Source organism: Notechis scutatus, chromosome 3, assembly GCF_049901735.1.
Source record: "Notechis scutatus isolate UNSWTSFEM ecotype Mainland chromosome 3, rNotScu1.2, whole genome shotgun sequence".
Classification (NCBI taxonomy): domain Eukaryota; kingdom Metazoa; phylum Chordata; class Lepidosauria; order Squamata; family Elapidae; genus Notechis; species Notechis scutatus.
In genome coordinates, this window is record NC_142011.1 from 7976451 (window position 1) to 7997543 (window position 21093).

Below are 21093 nucleotides of genomic sequence, written 5' to 3' on the forward strand. Positions count from 1 at the left end.
TTCCAAAAGATAAGAAGACCATTGACAACATATTGAGTATTTAAGAAACAGAGTAGCCCACTGGAAAAAGTAAAAATATTCATAACATAGTGATCAAGTGCAGAATACAGAACATCAGAGTTGCTATCATGTCGCCCCAGTTCTCATATGGATTTATAGGCTTAGCCCAGCTAGCAGTGAATTCTAGTAGACATTCATGATATTGAAGTAAAAAGGTAGGCCTTGTTTCTTCCTAAGCTACATCTTGAAGAGAGACAAGCCCGTGAGAGAGAAAGACAGAAGATATTCCCTTATACCCCCTTTATAGACAAAAGGACAAAAAGTTAAACTATCAATAGGTCATCCCAAAATGCATTTCAAAAGGCCACTGAACTTTCTAACTTTTCTTTGAAGATGTTTCTCTTCTCATCCAAGCAGAAGAAGCCTCTTGGATGAGAAGTGATACATCTTCAAAGAAAAACCAGAAAGTCTAGTGGCCTCTTGAAAAAGCACCTTTGGGTCAACTATGACCTGGAGGACTGAGAATCTCCATAGACATTTATCAATAGGTCAGGTGAAAAACACACTGCCTTTAATCCATTTTAGCAGTCAACTCATAAGTAGAAATGTTGCCACCTCTAGCAGCTATATACTTTATCTTCTGCAAAATGCCTGGTTCAAAGACCTCGCTGCTTTGTAGCTTCAGATTGTCCTTTAAGTCCACCTAAAGCACAATCAAGCAAAGCCAACAGATGACAAAATCCAAATAATCAACCAATCATATCAAGAAAAGCTTCAACAGGTATTTAACCAGGCTGAAGACTTAAGCAAGGACATAATTAGCTGGAAACAAGCATGTATTAGAAAAAACAAGCTGGGAACATGGACTAAATCAACAATATTCCCTTCAGTTGTTGCTGACCTGTCATTCTTTAATTGTGAATACGTCAGAGATGAATACCAGGCTGGTTGGAAACTTCTCTTTGTTACATTAAGCTTGCCATGACCTCAAAAGCTGATTGAAATCTCTCCAGCTGCTTAAACTCTTTCACAAATGACATTTCTAATTTCTTTAACTCCAGGCAGTTTCTAAGATGAAGCATACTACAAAACTGCAACATTTGGGAGATTGACATCAGAACATTTATCCATACGTTGTCCTTGGATACTTCTCCAGGTTCTCACCTGCCTTCCTCTACGTCATGCCTTATCACTTACAGCCTGTTGCTGCTGAGATGAGACAATTGGGAGGTGAGGCTGGAGAAATATCTGAGGCTGGGAAGATGTTCTCATACATGTCCAGCTGGAATTCACCTAGCATAGCTGTTGTGATTTATCAAAGCTTAGGATTGTAGTTCTTCCAGAGACCTCAGGATCCCTAAATTTCATTTCAAAGATAGTTTACATGATGATGTGAAGGTGAAGGTGAGTTCTTGATTCAGAATCACTCCAAGGACCTATATTTGAAGCGCCAGCCAAAGCAATAAGATCTTTATAGTAGCTTCTACTGCAGAATTATTCCATCGCTTTAGCTAGAACTGTTTTGAATCTGATTTCAAATTAAGATATCTAATGCTCTCCCATTGCATTGAGAAGCTTCAGAAAATTCAGTGGTGCTATGCTTCAGTCCTTGCTTCATGACCACTCATTCAGTGACAATGGCATTGAAGGAGTGGTACTTACAACTGATCCTCAAAGTCATGGCCATCTCAGTACCTTTGCAGCCACATAATTGTGCTTCAGAAGCCCAGTGATCTGCCCACACTTCTGATTGTCAGTTTCAAGTTGTCGTTTGATCATAATTTTCAGCTTTCCTTGTTGGCTTCCAACAAGCAAAATCAATGGGGAAACCAGCAGGAAGTCTGATGCAACCATGTTTGAGTTTCCGACACTCAGCAACCAGCTGACACTTCTGACCATTGCAGCATCCCATTGTCATGGGATTCTGATTCACAGCCTTCCCTGTCAGCCTTCCAACAAGCAAAGTCAATGGGGAAGCCAGCAGGAAATTGGAAGTTATGATCACATAAGGTTAATAACTCACAGTCCTCACTGGGACTGCCATAACTGACAACCCTAAGTGGCATAGTCACATGGTTTTAAACTTATGTGTGAGTTGCTTAACAATGGGATTTCTGTTCTTAGTTAGCATCATTAAGTGAGGACATGAATTCTGTTGTAGTTCACAGTGGCCAGTATAATATATTTTAGATAGAGGTTACCTTTGGCTCTTGGAATAAGGAAATCTCCAGAGACAGTTGGTGCTAACAATCTTGAATGTGAACATTACACTTGTTCTTTCCAAAACAAATTTTCCTGTGATATTTTCCAGAGTTTAAGGAAGCCCAAGAACTTGCAAAAATTATTTTCTGTTACCAGATATTTAGGATTATTGAAAAAGAGAATTCACAGAAAAACCATTTATAGGTAGAGATCAATTGTCTGTAGCTAAATCTTCAAATTCCAAAGACTCCTCAGCTATATTGTCTACAATCCACATAGGGTTTTTGATCAACTGTAACAATCTTGCAGATGTTCCATTTAAAACATCCCTCATTTTTTCTAAACAAGGAGTTTAAATGTGGATTTTGGGAGATAATTTTATAACCCTTCATGCATTTTCCTATTTTTCCCTTTTTTTCTGTGGTAAAAAGCCTCAAGCTTCCTTTCTATTAGAGCAGTGTCTTTCAAACTCAGCAACTTTTAAGATGTGTGGACTTCACTTCTCAAAATTCCCCACTGAGTCATGCTGGCTAGGGAATTAGGAGTTGCTCAGTTTGAAAAATACTGTGTAGGGAGGTAGTTATCAACCCACCACTTATCCTTTTTATATGCTTTCCATTTTCCACTCTAGTTTTTGAAATCTGGGATTTGGAAAAGTAGACACAGTAATTGGGATAAAAAATCCACTCTCTTATTGCAGACTTATTTTCAGTTTATTTTGGGATCACAGCAGACATACACTGGCTCATTGTGTTTCATTGAAATCTTCGTCGAACTCTGGACAGCCTTTTTAATTCCTGTCACATTACTCCTCAAAAAAAAGCAGGGTTTGCATTGTGATCATGCAATAAACTGGTCATCATGCACCATCACAGTCCACAGATGGCTCTGGATCCAGCAGATTATCCTTCTCAATTTTGGGAGGGGGGTACTCTATTCATTTCTATTTCTTGCTGCCAGCTTGCTGTCATCTGCAAATATGATGAGTTCTCCATAAATCCCATCTAAAATATTTATGAAGATATTAAAATGTCCTGGCCTAAGACAGAACTGTGGGGAACCCCACTACTTATTTCCCTCCAGATAGGTATAATTTCATTAAGGACTGCATGTTGAATGTGGTTTGTATGTCAGTTATGAATCCATCTGGCATTGAAGCTGTCTAACCCAAGAATGAAATAAGATTTGTCTGGCTTACTCAGTGATTACAAGTCAATTACAGGTAGTAAGATTATCTTATGTCATGTGTTGAAACATTCCCTCTTCTGTTGCATTAAAAATAGTAATTGGAAAAACTTAGCAAGGTCTCTAAAGCTGGATGACAAAGCTACTTTGGAGAGAGGGGTTACATCTGGCACTGAGAAGACACCTGAAAGGAAGCAGCTTTAGATACTGTGGCATACATCTGGCTTTCTCTGCTTGCTGCCTATCACCTGTCTGGGAGAGAGATGTTCCAGCCAAGATGGAAAGGCTGAGATAGTTCATACTTGGGGTATATTGAGAGCAGAAAGAGAAGATAAAGGGGATGTTGCTGGTGAAGGTTAACTTCAGCATGAACTTCTACTACTGAAAGGGAAAGACCAACTCTGGCCCACCTTCCTAGGTAATATATTAAACTACAGCACCATTGATTGACTGGATTAAATTTGCGATGATTATATAAGAATGTACAATTGAATACCGTTGCTCTCATATTCCTTGCACAATTTGCAAGATATGGACTCATTTACAGGAAAAATGTGATCATGCAAAACACTTAATAATTTGTAATATAATTCAAATTAAACTATGAGGTAATATAGAATAGCAAAACTGCTAAACAAACCATAAGAATAAAGGAGATAGTAAAATGTTCCTTTATTTAACAATAAAACAATAGTAAAACTGAACCAATATTAACTGTGGTTAATATTTACTGACTAGTAAATATTACTATTACTAGTGCCTACAATTCTGTGCATGTGCGGCAGGGGAAATCACAACAGGAAAAATCACCACAGCTGTATTTGAGGATCTGTTTGACACCAGAAGCAACCATTTTCCAAAAATGTTGCTTGTCACCCAATTTGGTCGCATTTGTACCCAAGGTTCCATTGTAGTTTTGGAGATTTCCATTTGTTCTAAAGGATTTTTCCCACTCCGTACATTTCTAAATTTTCTTCTCTATGACAGATTGAATCCTAGTGAATCATGATTGATCCTTTGATGTCGGTCAATAAAACTCTTTCCTCATTTCAGGCATTTATAGTAGTTTTCCCCGGAATGAATGAGTTGATGCCTATTAAGGCTGTTTTTCCGACTGAAGGTCTTTCCACAGTCCAAGCATTTACAGAGGATTTTTCCCAAGTGGATTCTTTGATGTGTATAAAGGTTTCTCAGCCAACTGAACTTCTTTCCACACCCCTGGCATTTATAAGGTTTTTCTCCGGAGTGGATTATTTGATGTTCATGGAGGTGTCCATTCTGAGTAGAGCTCTTTCCACACTAAGTATAACAGTCTCTTGTGCCTGAGAGTTATTCATTTGTTCAGCCATGTTATCACATACTTGGTAATATAAGAACCAATCTGGTAGTCCAAACCCTCCATTTTCTTTACCATAGTCTTGTAACATCTTCAATTTTATTCTCACTTTTTCCTTGCCAAATAACTATCAAAATCAATTTATTCAAATCATCAAAGAATTTCTTTTCAATTTTTATAGGTGCTGTTTGGAACAGGAACAGCAATGTTGGTAGGATATTCATTTTCACCGTAGCAATCCTTCCTAGCACTGATGTAGGTTTTTCCAAATCTAATTTTATTTGCTTAAGTAGTTTATATAATTGTCTTCTTTCATCATTGCGCATCTGTATGTTAAGAAAATTAAATACTTGAGAATATACTTCACTATTTGAATGGTTTATATGATGTTTATAAAGATTTCTTCTGTTAGTGAAGCTCTTTTCACACTCTTTTCACACACTTTTTCTCCTCACACTCCAGGCATTTATATGGTTTTTTTCTCTGGTGTGAATTCTTTGATGAATTTTAAAATTTCCCTTCTCATTGAAGCTCTTTTCACACTCAGGGCAGTTATATGGTATTTCTCCGGTGTGAATTACTTGATGATTATCAAGAGTTCTCTTCACAGCAAAGCTCTTTCCACATTCCAGACATGTATATGGTTTTTCTCCAGTATGAATTCTTTGATGTTGACGGAGGTTTCCATCCTGACAAAAGCTCTTTCCACACTCCAGGCATTTGTAAGGTTTTTCTCCAGTGTGAATTCTTTGATGATCATCAAGAGTTCTCCTCTCAGCAAAGCTCTTTCCACATTCTAGACACTGATATGGTTTTTCTCCAGTGTGAATTCTTTGATGTTGATGGAGGTTTCCACTCTGACTAAAGCTCTTTCCACACTCCATGCATTTATAAGGTTTTTCTCCAATGTTTTCTCCAGTATGAATTCTTTGATGTAGACAGAAGTGTCCACCCAGAATAAAGCTCTTTCACACTCCATGCATTTTTAAGGTTTTTCTCCAGTGTGAATTCTTTGATGATTATCAAGAGTTCTCCTCATAGCAAAGCTCTTTCCACATTCCAGACATTGATATGGTTTTTCTCCTGTGTGAATTCTTTGATGATGACGGAGGTGTCCACCCTGAGTAAAGCTCTTTCCACACTCCAGGCATTTATAAGGTTTTTCTCCAGTGTGAATTCTTTGATGTTGATGGAGGTTTCCACCCTGACTAAAGCTCTTTCCACACTCCAGGCATTTATAAGGTTTTTCTCCAGTGTGAATTCTTTGATGGTTATCAAGACCCCTCCTCACAGTGATGCTCTTTCCACATTCCAGATATTGATATGTTTTGTCTCCAATGTGAATTCTTTGATGTTGACGGAGGTGTCCACCCTGAGTAAAGCTCTTTCCACACTCCAGACATTTGTAAGGTTTTTCTCCCGTGTGAATTCTTTGATGAATATCAAGAGTTCTCCTCTCAGTGAAGCTCTTTCCACACTCCATGCATTTATAAGGTTTTTCTCCAATGTGAATTCTTTGATGTTGACGGAGGTTTCCATCCTGACTAAAGCTCTTTCCACACTCCAGGCATTTGTAAGGTTTTTCTCCAGTGTGAATTCTTTGATGATTATTAAGGCCTCTCCTCTCAGCGAAGCTCTTTCCACATTCCAGACATTGATATGGTTTTTCTCCTGTGTGAATTCTTTGATGATTTTCAAGACCTCTCCTCTCAGAGAAGCTCTTTCCACATTCCAGACATTGATATGGTTTCTCTCCTGTGTGAATTCTTTGATGTTGACGGAGGTTTCCACCCTGACTAAAGCTCTTTCCACACTCCAGGCATTTATAAGGTTTTTCTCCAGTGTGAATTCTTTGATGATTATCAAGAGTTCCCCTCACAGTAAAGCTCTTTCCACACTCCAGGCATTTGTAAGGTTTTTCTCCTGTGTGAATTCTTTGATGATTATCAAGAGTTTTCCTCTCAGCAAAGCTCTTTCCACATTCCAGACATTGATATGATTTCTCTCCTGTGTGAATTCTTTGATGTTGACGGAGGTGTCCACTCCGAGTAAAGCTCTTTCCACATTCCAGACATTGATATGGTTTTTCTCCTGTGTGAATTCTTTGATGTTGATGGAGGCTTCCAGCCTGACTAAAGCTCTTTCCACACTCCAGGCATTTGTAAGGTTTTTCTCCAGTGTGAATTCTTTGATGATAATAAAGAGTTCCCCTCACAGCGAAGCTCCTTCCACACTCCAGGCACTGATATGGTTTTTCTCCTGAATGGGTTCTCAGATGGTTTTGAAGCTGCTGATTTGTTTTGAAGGATCTTCCACATTCTATACATTCGTTTTTCTTTTCTCCCTGGTTTTGGGTTCTTCTTCTTCGGGGATTCCCGCGTTTTCCGTCTGTGCTGAAGGACTCTCCGCGCTCCGGGAGCGTCTCGCGGGCTCCGCTTGTCCCCGCCTTTCCCTCCTTCTCTCCGCTTCTCCCTCCGGGTATCGCCCTTTCACGGGGTCCCTTTCGGCTCCGCCTCATCCCGGTTTGCGGACGGCTCTTCTGCAGCCGTGCAGCGCCCGGGATTTTCTTCCCGCCGCCGCCTCCCGGGGAAGCCGCGCCTGAGGTGGGCAGGGCTGCTCCGCGAGGCCGCTCCTCTCCTCTCGGGCGGCGCTTTCTTCCTCCGCCAGGACCGTCCGTCCTCCTGAAGGTGGGAAGGAGGAGGAAGAGAGGAGTGTCAGGGCTTCGTCCCTTTCCCCGCCGAGAGGAGTCCCAAGCCCGCCCGGGGCAGAAGGCCGAAGCCGCCGCCTCTCACCGGCCTTTCGGGCAGGCTGGAGGAGAGGACGACAAATTCTTCCGCCCCGCCTTTCAGGCCGGGCCTCGAGCTCCCCGTCAGCCTCCCTCCCTCCTTCCCTGCCCGGGAGTCTTAAAGCGTCCCCTGCACCCTACCTGCATCGGGAGCCCTCCAACCCGGACCCTCCATCCAGTCCTCGCACTTACGTTCGCAATGTCCTCCCAGCCACGTCTTTCAAATCCGGGCGCTTAGCAACCGGTATGCATTATTCATGAGGGCTGGAACACCCCCCGAGTCACGTGATCTGAGCGCCTCCCAGCCAAGCAAAGTCCACAGGGAAAGCTGGATTGGCTTAACCGCTGAGTGACTCCTTTAAAAACTGCAAGGATTTGCTTAAAAAAGAAATCATATGTACGGAGACTGTCGGTCATCCACGTCATGGTTGTCTCAAAGGTGCTTTTTTTCAAGAGGCAACGGGATTTTCTGGTTTTTCTTTGAACTTACGTTTCGCTTCTCATCCAAGAAGTTTCTTCAGTTCTGACTGGATTGGGGAGGGGGGGATTTATTATTTATAAATGCTTCCAAGCATCTTGTATGAGAAAGGAAAGATATATTTAAAGAAAAAACATAAAGTCCAGTTGCCTCTTTAAAAAAAGAACCTTTGGGTCAACAAAGAAAGGGTGAGAAATTGGGGTGACTCACTTAACAAATGCACTGCTTAGCAATGGAAATTCTGGCCCCAACTGTTTCAAGGACTACCTGGATAGATAGATAGATAGTTAGATAGTTAGATAGTTAGATAGATAGATAGATAGATAGATAGATAGATAGATAGATAGATAGATAGATAGATAGATAGATAGATAAATAGATAAATAGATAGATAGAATCACATGAATGCATGTATTGCACACAAAAACCACATATTTCTGCTCCACAGGTGGATCTTTCTTACACTATTGGGATCACCATCTTGACTTTTTTGACCACCCCATATGGCTAAACCTGCTGCTTTCTTATTTTGCTTCAATCTGTGCTGGTAAATGACCGCAATAATTTTTTTCATTTTATTTCCTTCAGTCTGAAGTTTGTCTTTAAATACAGGTAGTTCTCAACTTATAACCACAAAAATTCTGTTGCTAAACAAGACAGTTTTAAAGTGAGTTTTGCCCCATTTTATGACATTTCCTGCCATTGTTGTTAAGTGTTGTTAATAATACAGTTATTAAGTGAATCTGGCTTCCCCTCTGACTTTGCTTGTCAGAAGGACACAGAAGGGGATCACATGACTCCAGGACATTGCATCCGTCACAAATAGGAATCAGTTGCCAAGTGTTTGAACTGTTATCACATGTCCAAGGGGATGTTGCGATGGACATAACTGTGAAAAACGGACACAAGTCCCTTTTTTCAATGCCCTTGTAACTTCAAATGGTCACTAAATGAATTGTTGTAACTCAAGGACTATCCATATCATACTTGGTCTATGTCTGAAGAGGGTGGCCATCAAAGCTTCACATTCAGGATTTTAAATGTCAAACTGACAAAAGTGTCCTCTCTTCCTTTACCCTCTTATCCCATTCCTTTTCTCTCATTCTTTTTGTTGCAAAGAATAATTATAATGCCATTTATTCATCATTTAGTTCTTTATTGTCACTACCTACATAGATTCTGCTCCCAGATTCTTCCGTTTTACTCTGTTGGAGTCAAAACATGTCTAAAGGGCATACCTTAAAAAAAAGGAACATACATTATAATAAGATGTAAGTCCTACTGGTACTCTATGCATTACTTTTGGGTGAACACGTATAATATTACACTGCTCAGTGCCCTTTGTCTTAATTAGCAGGCAAGATTTGATCAGGCTGACGTAACATGTAATTTAAAGAAGAGAGAGATCATACCTATATAACTCCTTCAAGAAGGCAGTCCCTATTTATTTCTTTACCCACATCTAGCATTGATATAAAAATTGCGTCTCCCAACAATTCCAGTGTAAAAGAGGAAGTAGAAAAAATAGTAGTAGTAAGAGTAATAGCATAAACAATAGTTGTAGTAATAGTAGTATTAATAGATGTAGCAACAGCACTATTATTAATACCATAGTATAGTAATAGCATTAGAGGGTAAAGTTCCCCAAAGTCTATATTGTTGCCGAAAAGGAGGGATTTGGGCCAGTGGTTAAGGCAAGATTTTTTTTGGTCTAGTCTCTAGTCTCTAGGTTACAAAGTAAAAGACTGAATTCCTCACCCCTCCTTAGGTATGAAAGTCGATTAGGTGACTTTGGGCCAATCACCAGGAGACAATGTTCTAATCCCGCCTTAGGCATGAAAGCTGTCTGGGTAACTTTGGGCCAATCACCAGGAGACGATGAGTTCTAGTCCCACCTTAGGCATGAAAGCTGGCTGGGTGACTTTGGGCCAATCACCAGGAGACGATGAGTTGTAGTCCCACCTTAGGCATGAAAGCTGTCTGGGTAACTTTGGGCCAATGACCAGGAGACGATGAGTTCTAGTCCCACCTTAGGCATGAAAGCTGACTGGGTAACTTTGGGCCAATGACCAGGAGACGATGAGTTCTAGTCCCACCTTAGGCATGAAAGCTGTCTGGGTAACTTTGGGCCAGTCACTCTCTCTTAGCCCAACCCACTTCACTGCGTTGTTATTGTGGGGAAAATAGGAGGTGGAAGTGTGTTGGATATGTTCTCTGCCTTGAGTTACTTGTAAAAATAATAAAGGCTGGATAAAAATCTAATAAATAAATAAACAAATCAAAGGTTTTCATCACTGGGGAAGTTAACATAACACAGGTGGAGAAAAGGGATGGTAGGTGAGTTTTGCAATCACCCATAAAGCAGAGATTGCAATCATGAGAGCAATCAGAAACAGGATAGACATAATTTGTATGCTTTGCTTGGAATTCAAATTGGAAATCACCAATTTTACAATCTAGCACATTTCTCAATCTCAGCCACCTTAAGACGTGTGGACTTCAACTCCTATGATTCCATGCTGTCTAGGGACTTATGGGAGTTGAAGTCCATGCATCTTAAAATGGTTGAGACTGAGAAACACTGATCTAACACATTATCTAGGTGCAGTGGTAGACTTTGAAGAGCCACTATTAATGTGTATAAACTTAAGATTAAAAATCACAGCTGGGAGAATTGATTAAAAAGGCAAGAAAGTAGTTCCTGATTCCTATTTCCCAAACACGGGTGGAAGGATCATATGAACAAATTTCTCAGCGTTATTTTGCAAGAGTGTTTTTAAAGGCTTTGCAAATGCTGCATTCTCAAGATTATCCCAAAGGTGCTCTTTCCAAAAAGCAGCTGGACTTTCTTGTTGTTGTTGGTTGGTTTTTTTTGAGAATATTGTGCTTTTAATCCAAGAAGCTCCTTCAGTTCAGAAGCTTCTTGGATGAGAAGCAAAACATTTTCAAAGAAGAAACCAAAAAAGTCTAATTACCTTTTGGAAAAAGCACCTTTGGGACAGCCATGACCTGGACGAGTGAGAAACTCCATTGACGTTCCCCAGAAGAGACTATTTGATGGCCACGAAAAGTGAATGGAAAAGCTCTGTAAGAGACGATGTGGAAATGAGTGCTAATTTAGAGTGTAGCCCGAGAGGTGAGTGCGTTGATTGGGTAATAAATAAACATCCAGCTGAGACGGATGTGGTGGCAAGCCTAAACTTATGAGCTCAGCCTGCAGCAAACAAGTTACACCTGAACGTCAAGTCTCACTTTGAGAAGAAGGAGTTCCCGTGGCCTACAAACGCATTCAGGTATCCAAGGACCCAGGAAGCATCTCACTTCACTCCTGCTGGCTCTGGGAAAGAGAAGACGGGAAGGCAACCTTGACTCATTGATCAACGAGCAATGAAAGAAGAAGCTATGAAGGTGACCGAGCTTTCCTTCTTCACTCCGAGCAGCTTGTTGGAAGGGCAGAGCTAAATCTCATTGGAGATTTACTTCCCAAGAAAGGGATGGACAATTTCATCCGAAAACATTTGCATTTCTTTCATACGTTTTGGAACAAGTGTGTGCCCAACGGAGCCTCCAGTAACCCTTCTTTCGAGACCTGGGAACCGATCCCAGGATATTTACATCCCACCCTGGATCCTGACCCTGCTGAAGACAAAGCTTCCCTTCGTGGGGTGCTGTACAACTACACTGCCAAGAATGCCGAGGAGCTGAGTGTCACTAGAGGGGACAAACTTTATGTCCTCAAAGAAGAGGGGGGTTATGTCCTTGCAAGGCGCTTCTCTGGAGACAGAGTGGTGGGCTATGTTCCAGCCAGCTATATCAGCAAGGGCAGTGAGGAACCAGCCAGCCATCAATCGTAAGTACCAAAGGCTTGGGACTGTCACTTGTCATCCCTATATCCCTCAAAAAAACTTCTAAAATGAGAAGTGTCGTGCAACATTTAGGAAGGAAGGTTTGGGAAGTGGTGGAAACTTTCCAAACAGGCAAAGCTACTTATTACACAGCAATCTTGAGGGTGGAAACATCAAAATAAGCCACTAGAGGGCTTCTAAGAGAGATTTTTTCATATCTCTTTACTGCTCTCTAGTGGTTGTCCTGAAGCTTGAAGCCCAGATATTGTAGCCTTTATAGCGGTATTAGAGAGTCTTCCCTATCATTCCCCTGCGCTGCCTGCTCCCTCTCCACCCACCATTTAATTTGTGTTATTGTACTTTTATCGTTTATTTTTGTTCCATTGCTTTGCTAGCGTTATGTTTGCATTTTTATCGTTATTTTTCACTTTACTGTTGTAAGCCACCCAGAGTAGCCCAATGGTGAGATAGGCAGCAAATAAATTTAACAAATAAATATAATAAAGAAATCTGATGAGCAGCAGCAGCAACAGAAAGAGCATCAACAATAGGCTACAACATTTTATCCAGAGGTTCAGGTAGATGTGCTAAATAGCTCCCATTGGAAAAGAGAGAACATATATTTTTTCTTTACAATTGCTTGATTGAGTTTCTTTGTATGTGATGCACTGCAGAGTCAATTAAGCTGAGTTATAAATTGCTATTTAGAGTAAGCCAATGCTTGCTAAGCAATGGGCATATCAGAAAAAAGCTGTGTGTATGTTTACTATTTCTATTTATCTGTCCTAGATTATTTAATTCCCCAGATCTTGCTAGAGGTACAGTACAGGTAGCCCTCGACTTACAACAGTTCATTTTGTGACCACTTACAAGGCCACTGTAAAAACAACTGTTTTTCACATTTATGACCATTGTAGCATCCCTATGACCACTGATCAAAATTCGGATGCTTAGCAACTGATTCACAGTTATGACGGTTGCCTCATCCCAGGGTCATGTGGTCCCCTTTTGCGATCTTCTGACAAGCAAACGGGGAAGTCACATTCACTCAACATCCGTGGTATTAACAACTGCAGTAATTCATTTAATGACTGTGGCAAGAAAGATCACAAAATGGGACAAAACTCACTTCACCAATGTCTCACTTAAGAACAGAAATTTGGGGCTCAATTGTAAGTCGAGGACTACCTGCATTTCCTAAGGCCTTGTGATGGATATTTATGGAAATATCTTGGTGTCCTCACATGTATCAGAGGAAGTTAGGATTAGAACTTAGAACTTAGACTTAGAATAACTTTATTGTCACTTTAAATGTACAATCATTGGCGTACATTAAACTGATTGTTTTCCAGGCAGGATAAATCTTTGAGGAAGTTAATCATTTTTCCTAAGGCAGGCTGAAAGCAAATGTGACCAATCCTGGGGAACATTATTTATTTAAAACAGTCTCCCTACAATTTGCACCTTTCAACTCTCAGAATGTCTACCCATTAGGGACAAAGAACAAGCAGAGAATTCTGGGACTTGTAGTCACTAGGATAACTTGAGGGCATCATCTTGGAGAAAGCTGGTCAATTGGTGAGTTCCTTGAAAAAGTTTAGAGCCCAAATTCAAATTACGCAGCATCTCACAGCTTAACCTATGGTCCTATGAGAAGGATGCATTCAGCAGTATCTTTTTCTAAATTAGGAAATAGGATGTAAATCACCCCATATAGATTAAGGCTACTTAGTGATGGATCTTGTTGTGACATTTGTTCCCATCCTAGAGAGACAGTTTGTCTAGTGGTTAAGGCACGAGCCTAGAAAGCAGGAGACTGTGAGTTCAAGTCCTGCCTTATGTATGAAAGCTAGCTGGGTGGCTTTGGGCCAATCACCAAGAGATGGTGAGTTCTAGTCCACCTTAGGGATGAAAACCAGCTGGGTGACTTGGGGCCAGTCACTGTGGCTCAGCCCAACCCACCTCACTGGGTTGCTGTTGTGGGGAAAATAGGAGGAGGGAGGTGTGTTGGATATGTTCATCACCTTGAGTTATTAAAATAACAAAGGTGGGAAATAAATAAATAAATAACCAAAACAAAACAAATGAACAAAACAAACCATCCTGATGGGTGGAAAATAGAATCTCTGCAACATGAGTTAGAATCCCAGGTGGTGCAGCCATTTGGATCCACTTGGGGACCTCAGTGGGTTACATAAAATCATCCTAGATTGAAATTAATCTAAGAGAGAAGCAACATAGAACTGAGAAATTTCCTGACAGAACAATTCATCCATGGAAGGTCTTGCCTTCAGAAGTTGTGGGTGCTCCAACATTGGGGGTGTTTAAGAAAAAATTGGACAACCATTTGTCTGAAATGGTGTAGGCTTTCTGCTTGAGTAGGTAGGGGGTTGGACTAGAAGACCTCCAATGTCCCTTCCAACTCTGTTATTCGATTAAATCCAAGTTTGACTCTTGAGCTCAGCATTGACTAATCGAAAGTCCAATCAAAAATAAAATGGTGGCTCAATTGATTGATGATACACTACCAAGTCATTTTGACTCCTAGTGAATCATGACTGATATTCTCCATGATGATCTATCTCTAGCCTGGTTCTGGATTTGTTTATGGAATGTTTATGCCTAATCTGATCTGAAACTGGCTCATTGGCCATTTTTAATCACGTAAGCCTCCTTTTTTTTTTAATGTAGTAAACCATGGGTCTCCGAACCTAGCAACTTTAAAACCTGTGGACTTCAGCTTTCAGAATTCCCCAGCCAGCCATTATTTTGAAATAATATGCCACTCATATTTGTCATAGTGATACTCACTTTGTCTTCTTCTCAATCTTAAAACCCATTCTAGTCATCAATTCTGCTTGATCTTCTATTTTCATATTTTTGTTAACATTCATTGTCTTCATGTTGTTTGTCATGAAACTTGTTAATGCATCATATTCTTTTAATTTGCCCCAAAGGTGTTTTTTTTCTTCTGAACTGAAGAAGCTTCTTGGATGAGAAGCAAAATGTCCTCCAGGAAAAACAAAGAAAGACCAGTTGCCTTTTGAAAAAGAAGGGAAAGAAAAAAACACTTTTGGGACAACCATGACCTGGGTGTCTGAGAATCTCCATAGACATTTTAATTTGCTTGTTAATATTTCAATTCCCTTTGAAGGATTTTCCAGAACAACATCAAGTATTCTGCAAAAGCTCCTAACTTATAAGTCTATTTTTTAATTCTGTATTGCCACAATTCTCTCATCTTATAAGAATTTCAAGAACCTAAATTATCAAGAAAGTAGACAATGAGTCCCGTTCCTTTTTGTATTTCACATGCTTTTTTGTTAAGTCTCCTTTAACAATTGTTTCTGCTTTCTCTGAAATGTAAAACGATCCGTAGGTATTTTATAAAGTTCTCCCCAAAATTCACATCCTTCAAAACCTTTAACAAGAAAACCTACGGTAGATCAAATTGTCAAAGGAGTTTTCTGCATCTAAGATCAACACAGCTAGTTTTCCATTATATTGCTTAAAATATAAATGTCCAAAATGTCTAATACATTTCTAACCTTGTTAATCTTTAACTGTAATTTAGTTAAAACCCGATATTGATCCTCATGAATAAATTCTTGCAAAAGTATTTTCATCTATTAGCGACGATCATTATGAACAACTTGTAGCTATAGGGATATCAGCTGTATTGTATTTTTTTTTTGTTAAAGTCAACGTTTATCCCTTTGTAGTTATTAATGCTACTGATTTCTTTCCAACTCTCTAGAATTCTTCCTCTCTGTAGGACAGAGTGTGTCATGTTTTGTAAAGATTGTAAAAGTTCATAATAATAAAAGAAACTAGTGTGTCTATGGAGATTCTCAGTTATCCAGGTTCATGGTCGTCCCAAAGATGCTTTTTTCAAAAGGCAACTGGACTTTCTTCATTTTTCTTTGAAGATGTTTCACTTCTCATACGAGAAGCTTCTTCAGTTCTTGGTGACTGAAGAATTTTCTTGGATGAGAAGCTACATGTTTTCAAGTCCAGTGACCTTTTGAAAAACCACCTTTGGGATAAAAAGCTGATCATCATTCTGGCCCAGGAATCTTTCCTAATTTAATATATTTATAACCTCAGAAAGTTTCCTTATTGTTATAGGTCCTTTCATAATCTCTCTCTTATAAAATCCCTGTAGATTTTATTTCTTTAGATCTTCATCTATTTTCTCTAGATCAATGTCACTTCCTTTATACAAATTGAAATAATGTTGATGAAAATGCTTTTTGTAGGACTGCATTGATGATTAATACAATATCTCCTTGTAATTTCAATACCTTTCTTCTCTTTTTATGTTTTATGTGCTGTCTGCTTCCTTGGTTTATTCACAAACTCAGTTTTTTTTCCCTTTACATAATTCATTTTTATCTCCTTTGCTCTTACTGTTAAAACGGATAATTGCTTTCTAAAAGCTTTACTTTGTTGAGCAATACTCATCTTCTCTGGGAATTCCTTTAATTCTTCTTCTTTCATAGCCAACTTCTTTGAAGTCCAAATCAAGCCTGCTCTTGAAAAGAATCTGTGCCTGTCGGAAAAGTAGGTAGACACTCTTGAATTGCCGTATCAACCAGCCCTAAATTGTCCATCAAATCAAAGGAAACATTTGGCATTTTGCCCTGAGTGATTTTAATATTTTTCTCAGGAGTTCTGTCCAAATCTGTTTCTGGCAAAAACATTGTAAATCACGCTCACTTGAATGTGGGACTCTGAAATGACCATATATTTGAGTCAGTTAGCAATAACGCCAGATGTGGTCACTCGACTACTGGGGGCAGCTATCAGAACTTTGAATCTGGGTTATAAGTACTTTTGGCGGGAGTTCCTTGTAATTTCAAACAATTGCTAAGCAACAGTCATAAGGCAAGGATTACCTGCTTCAATATAGGTAGTCCTCGACTTATGACCACAATTGAGCTCAAAAATTTATGTTGTTAGATAGGACATTTGTTATGTGAGTTTTGCCCCAGTTTACGGCCTTTCTTGACACAGTTGTTAAGTGAATTTGTTGTTAAATTCAGTTGTTAAATTAGTAACATGGTTGTTAAGAGAATCCTGTTTCCCCATTGACTTTGCTTGTGAGAAGGTCACAAAAGGGGATCGCATGACCCCAGGGACACTGCAACCATCATAAATATGAGCCAGTTGTCAAGCGTCTGAATATTGATCACGGAACCATGGGAAGCTGCAAAGGTTGTAACTGTGAAAAATGGTCATAAGCAGGGGTGGGATTCAAATTTTTTAACAATTGGTTCTGTGAGTGTGGCTAAGTTGGTGGGCGTGGCTTGGTGGTCATGTTATTGGCTGGGTGTGGCCAACTCAATATCACTCACATCGAGGCACGCATCTCCTCGCCTGGCCTCTCATGACTGTGGGGATGCTGCAACAGTCATAAGTGTGAAAAATGGTCATAAGTCACTTTTTTCAGTGCCATTGTAACTTTGAATGGTCACTCCACACAAGCAAAGCACCAGCAAAGGAGGGAAAAAAAACTCCAGAGAAGTTCCTGAGACGAAGTCTAGTCCTGCTAAGAATGTAATAAGGGGAGGCAGTTTCTGTAAGCAACACCAGCATGTTTCCTTCCTGCCTTCCTTACAGGATTAGGCCAGTAATTTCTTCTAACAACCGGTTCTCCAAACTGCTTAGAATGTTAACAATCAGTTCTAGCGAATAGGTGCGAACTGGTAGAATCCCACCCCTGATCATAGATCACATTTTTCAGAGTCGCTGTAACTTTGAATGGTCACTAAACAAATTGTTGTAAGTTGAGGACTACCTGAAATGGGAGTGCGCACACATAAAAAAGGAACTGAGTGCGGAAACGCGTGCACCTGTGCACACCAAAAACCAAAAGTGCAGCTCCTGGAGCGCACATACGCATCGGCTGCCTGGTCTTTTGGCTTCTAATGCACATGCGTGCACGAAGACCGGCTAGCCAGCCGGTTTCCCAATGTGCGAGCGCGCTAGCCAGCTGATCTCCGTGTGCACATGCGTGTTAGAAACCAGAAGACCAGGTGGCCAGTCGGTTTCTAACGTGAATACACGCTGGCCAGCTGGTCTTTGCACATGCATGCTGTTCTTCTGGTTTCTGGCGCTCCCACGTGCATGAAGACCAGCTGGCCAGTGTGCACCAGAACATGGAAGAGCAACGGGTGATGGCTGGCATGCCCAGAGAGATAGCTTTGTGTGCCACTTCCGGCATGTGTGCCATAGGTTCACCATCACGGGTATAGGGTCTCCTGCTTGAGCAGAGGGCTGGACCAGAAGACCTCTAAGGTCCCTTCCAGCTCTCTTCTGATTGAAGTGGGACATAAGTCACAAGAGGTAAGAGGAGGTCATGGGATTTGGGGCATTGGTGAACATTTTTTTGCAACGGACCATTGAAGTCCCGCCTCTTTTTTAGCCTGTGTCACCTTTTATCTAGATGGTTTACTATTTCTCTTCAATTAATTCCGTTCAGACCCTTTATTTATTATGGTGACCCCGAGGGTTTCTATTTACCTTTTGTTTGTTGTGTTTTGTGCACTGCTGCAGAAACCTGAGAAATGGGCTGTGTTTGTGTGTCACACTTCACCCGGTTGCTGAATTAACCCTTTTTCTGGCTTTGCACAATCAACTGAATCATGCGTTAACCAAATGGGCTAAAGTTGCACAACATGTTACACCTCAGGCAGACACACAGAGGCACACACAAAACCAGCTAAGGTGAACTCTTTTGCAAATGAATCTGTTGGGTCACTTGTGACCACAACCAGTGTCTACGACTTTTTAAAAAGATTTCTTCCTCTTTCTTTTCTTTTTTCTTTTCTTTTTCTTTCTTTTCTCTTTCTTTCTTCCTTCTTCTTGCTCCTCCTCCTCCCCCTCTTCCTCCTGCTCCCCCTCCCCCTCCTGCTCCCCCTCCTCTTCCTCCCTCCTCCCCTCCCCTCCACCTCCTCCCCTCCCTCCTCCTTCTCCTCCTCCCCTCCAACTCCTCCTCCTTCCCCTCTCCTCTTTCTCCTTCCTCCTATACCTATTCTCCTTCTGACGTTTCTCTTCCATAAGAAAATTGTGCTTTTTCAGAGATCATATTCTGGAATTAGGGATGTTCATCAGGTGTGGTCAAAAAAAGTCAGGATGGTACAAACAAATATGTGAAACACACATAGAGGTAATTCATTTTACGACCACAATTGGGCCCAAAATTTAAGTTGCTGAGCAAGACAGTTATTAAGTGACTATTGCCCCATTTTACATCTTTCTTGCTGCTGTTCTTAAGTGAATCACTGCAGTTGTTGCGTTAGTAACATGGTTATTAAGTGAATCGGGCTTCCCCGTTGACTTTGCTTGTCAGAAGATGGCAAAAGGGGATCACATGACCCTCGGACACTGCGACCGTCATAAATGTGAATCAGTTGCTATGCGCCTGAATTTTGATCATGTGACTGTGGGATTGTTGCAAAGGTCATAAGCGTGAAAAATGGTCATAAGTCACTTTTTCCAGTGCTGTTGTAACTATGAAAGGTCACTAAACAAATGGTTGTAAGTGTGATGACCCAGGGTGTGACACAAAAATAACAAAGTCACCAAAGTAGAGTAAATTCCCTTTAATGCCTCCAACTTGGCCCCAATGTCCAATTATCCTCGGCTGGATATCAAACTCTTCAAAAAACAGTCTACGAAGGACAGAAATGGAGTCCGAACTCAAAGTAAGGATAGTTAGAAAGAAAAAAAACCAACACAAACCACACTGAAGTAATTAACACGGCAGGCCAGGATGATACTCTAGCTGACTCTGTGGTTTGTTCCCAAACCCCAAAAACTTTAACCTTAGACTGTCTACTACTGACCTCACCCCTTTCCTAAGAGGTCTGTAGGGGGCGTGCATAAACGCACCAATGTGCCTACCGTCCCTGTCCTATTGTTTATTTTTTTTCTTATACGTATCCATTTCATATATTCATAACTATGTTTATATTTATACCTGTTATCTTATAATCGCTTGACAAAATAAAATTAAATAAATAATAAATATATAAACAAATAAATAAATTGCAGACTTTCAAAGGATAACACAGCACCCACAGCACCCACAGTTGCCAAAATCCAGATAAACCTCGACCAAGATAATGCATGCTTTGCTTCCAGCAAGGAGCCATGTGCAAACGCCCCACTTATATCCTGTTCTCCCAGCTGCAACTAATGAAAGGGATCAGGGCCTTTTCCTCTCTCGTAAGCCACGTTGCTCCCTTCTCCGTTCCTCCCTGCGTGCCCTAAGATGAAGAGGGGGTGGCCCTGGCTCTGAATGCCCACATGGACTGTGCCCTTCCCCCGTTTCTTCCACAGCTACAGGAGCCACACTCCCACTCCCTGTCAGCTGCTCCATCTCCCCCTCAGAATCAGACTCCAACAAGAGCATGACAGTAAGTTAAGGACAATCTGTAAAACCACACTGAAAAAAGTGACTTACTCCTGTTCCTTGCACTTACGACCATCACAGCATCCCCACGGTCATGTGATCAATACTTGGGCACTTGGCAACCAGCCAGCATCTTTGGGACAACCATGACCTGAATGACTGAGAATCTCCATAGACATTTAGCTAATCACTTTGGGATGAACCCCCTTCGAATGGTGCAGGGGTATGAACGGATTTCCAGAATAATTGCAGACTACAGGCACCATTTGCACTTCAGTCTGAGATGCAGACAGCACAGACTCATCCCCAACAGCCTCCTGCACCTGCCTTCAACGGTGAAGGGACACAGGGCAGAAAAACATCCTGAAGAAAGCACAGCTCCACAACATGGTCCTTTCAGCAGTCCCAAGAAGGCTCCACACCCATTTGCACCACTCTGAAGACACAGACAAAACTCCAAGTGGCCTCAATGACTCTCTAAAATGGAGGCAAATGACCAGCTATCTTCAAGGAGTATAAATCCTTCCATTCCCCACCATCCTGTCGGAGCTGAAGAAGCTGTTGTGGTTCGCCGGCAGCCGGTGCAGACAGCAGAGGTATCAGACAGTGAGGACAAAAGAGAACCAGTCAGGGAGTCTGCTGAGGACTTGGACGAGGGTCCTGCATCCAATGCAGGGATGGGGCCAGGACCATCTGGGAGTGGGGTGCTGCCTTCGGAGCCTGGCAGCAGTGAGGCAGAGGAGCAAGGGGAGCCTGTTCCCAGTGCACATGTGCACAGAGCTGCTAGAAGGTGAGAGCAGCTGAAGCAGCAGGGGTGACTCAGGAATAAGGCTGGGAGGTGAT

At 41.1% G+C, this 21093-nt stretch overlaps 2 protein-coding genes across 2 annotated transcripts in view; one reads left to right on the top strand and one right to left on the bottom strand.

The window, feature by feature from the left end:
- Positions 1-4044: 4044 nt before the first annotated feature.
- Positions 4045-7934, bottom strand: LOC148131075 (uncharacterized). The gene is given in 5 exon segments (XM_087958976.1): positions 4045-5200; positions 5203-5618; positions 5714-7067; positions 7070-7236; positions 7910-7934. Coding segments are annotated over 5 exon segments (2016 nt in total). The 3' UTR covers positions 4045-5146.
- Positions 7935-11021: 3087 nt separating this feature from the next.
- The window catches only part of SRMS (src-related kinase lacking C-terminal regulatory tyrosine and N-terminal myristylation sites), a 45624-nt gene continuing 35552 nt past the window's right edge, over positions 11022-21093 (top strand). Inside the window, exon 1 of the mRNA XM_087959161.1 lies at positions 11022-11836. Coding sequence (XP_087815287.1) covers positions 11481-11836 — 356 coding nt within the window. The 5' untranslated portion in view covers positions 11022-11480. The remainder of the gene's footprint in view (positions 11837-21093) is intronic.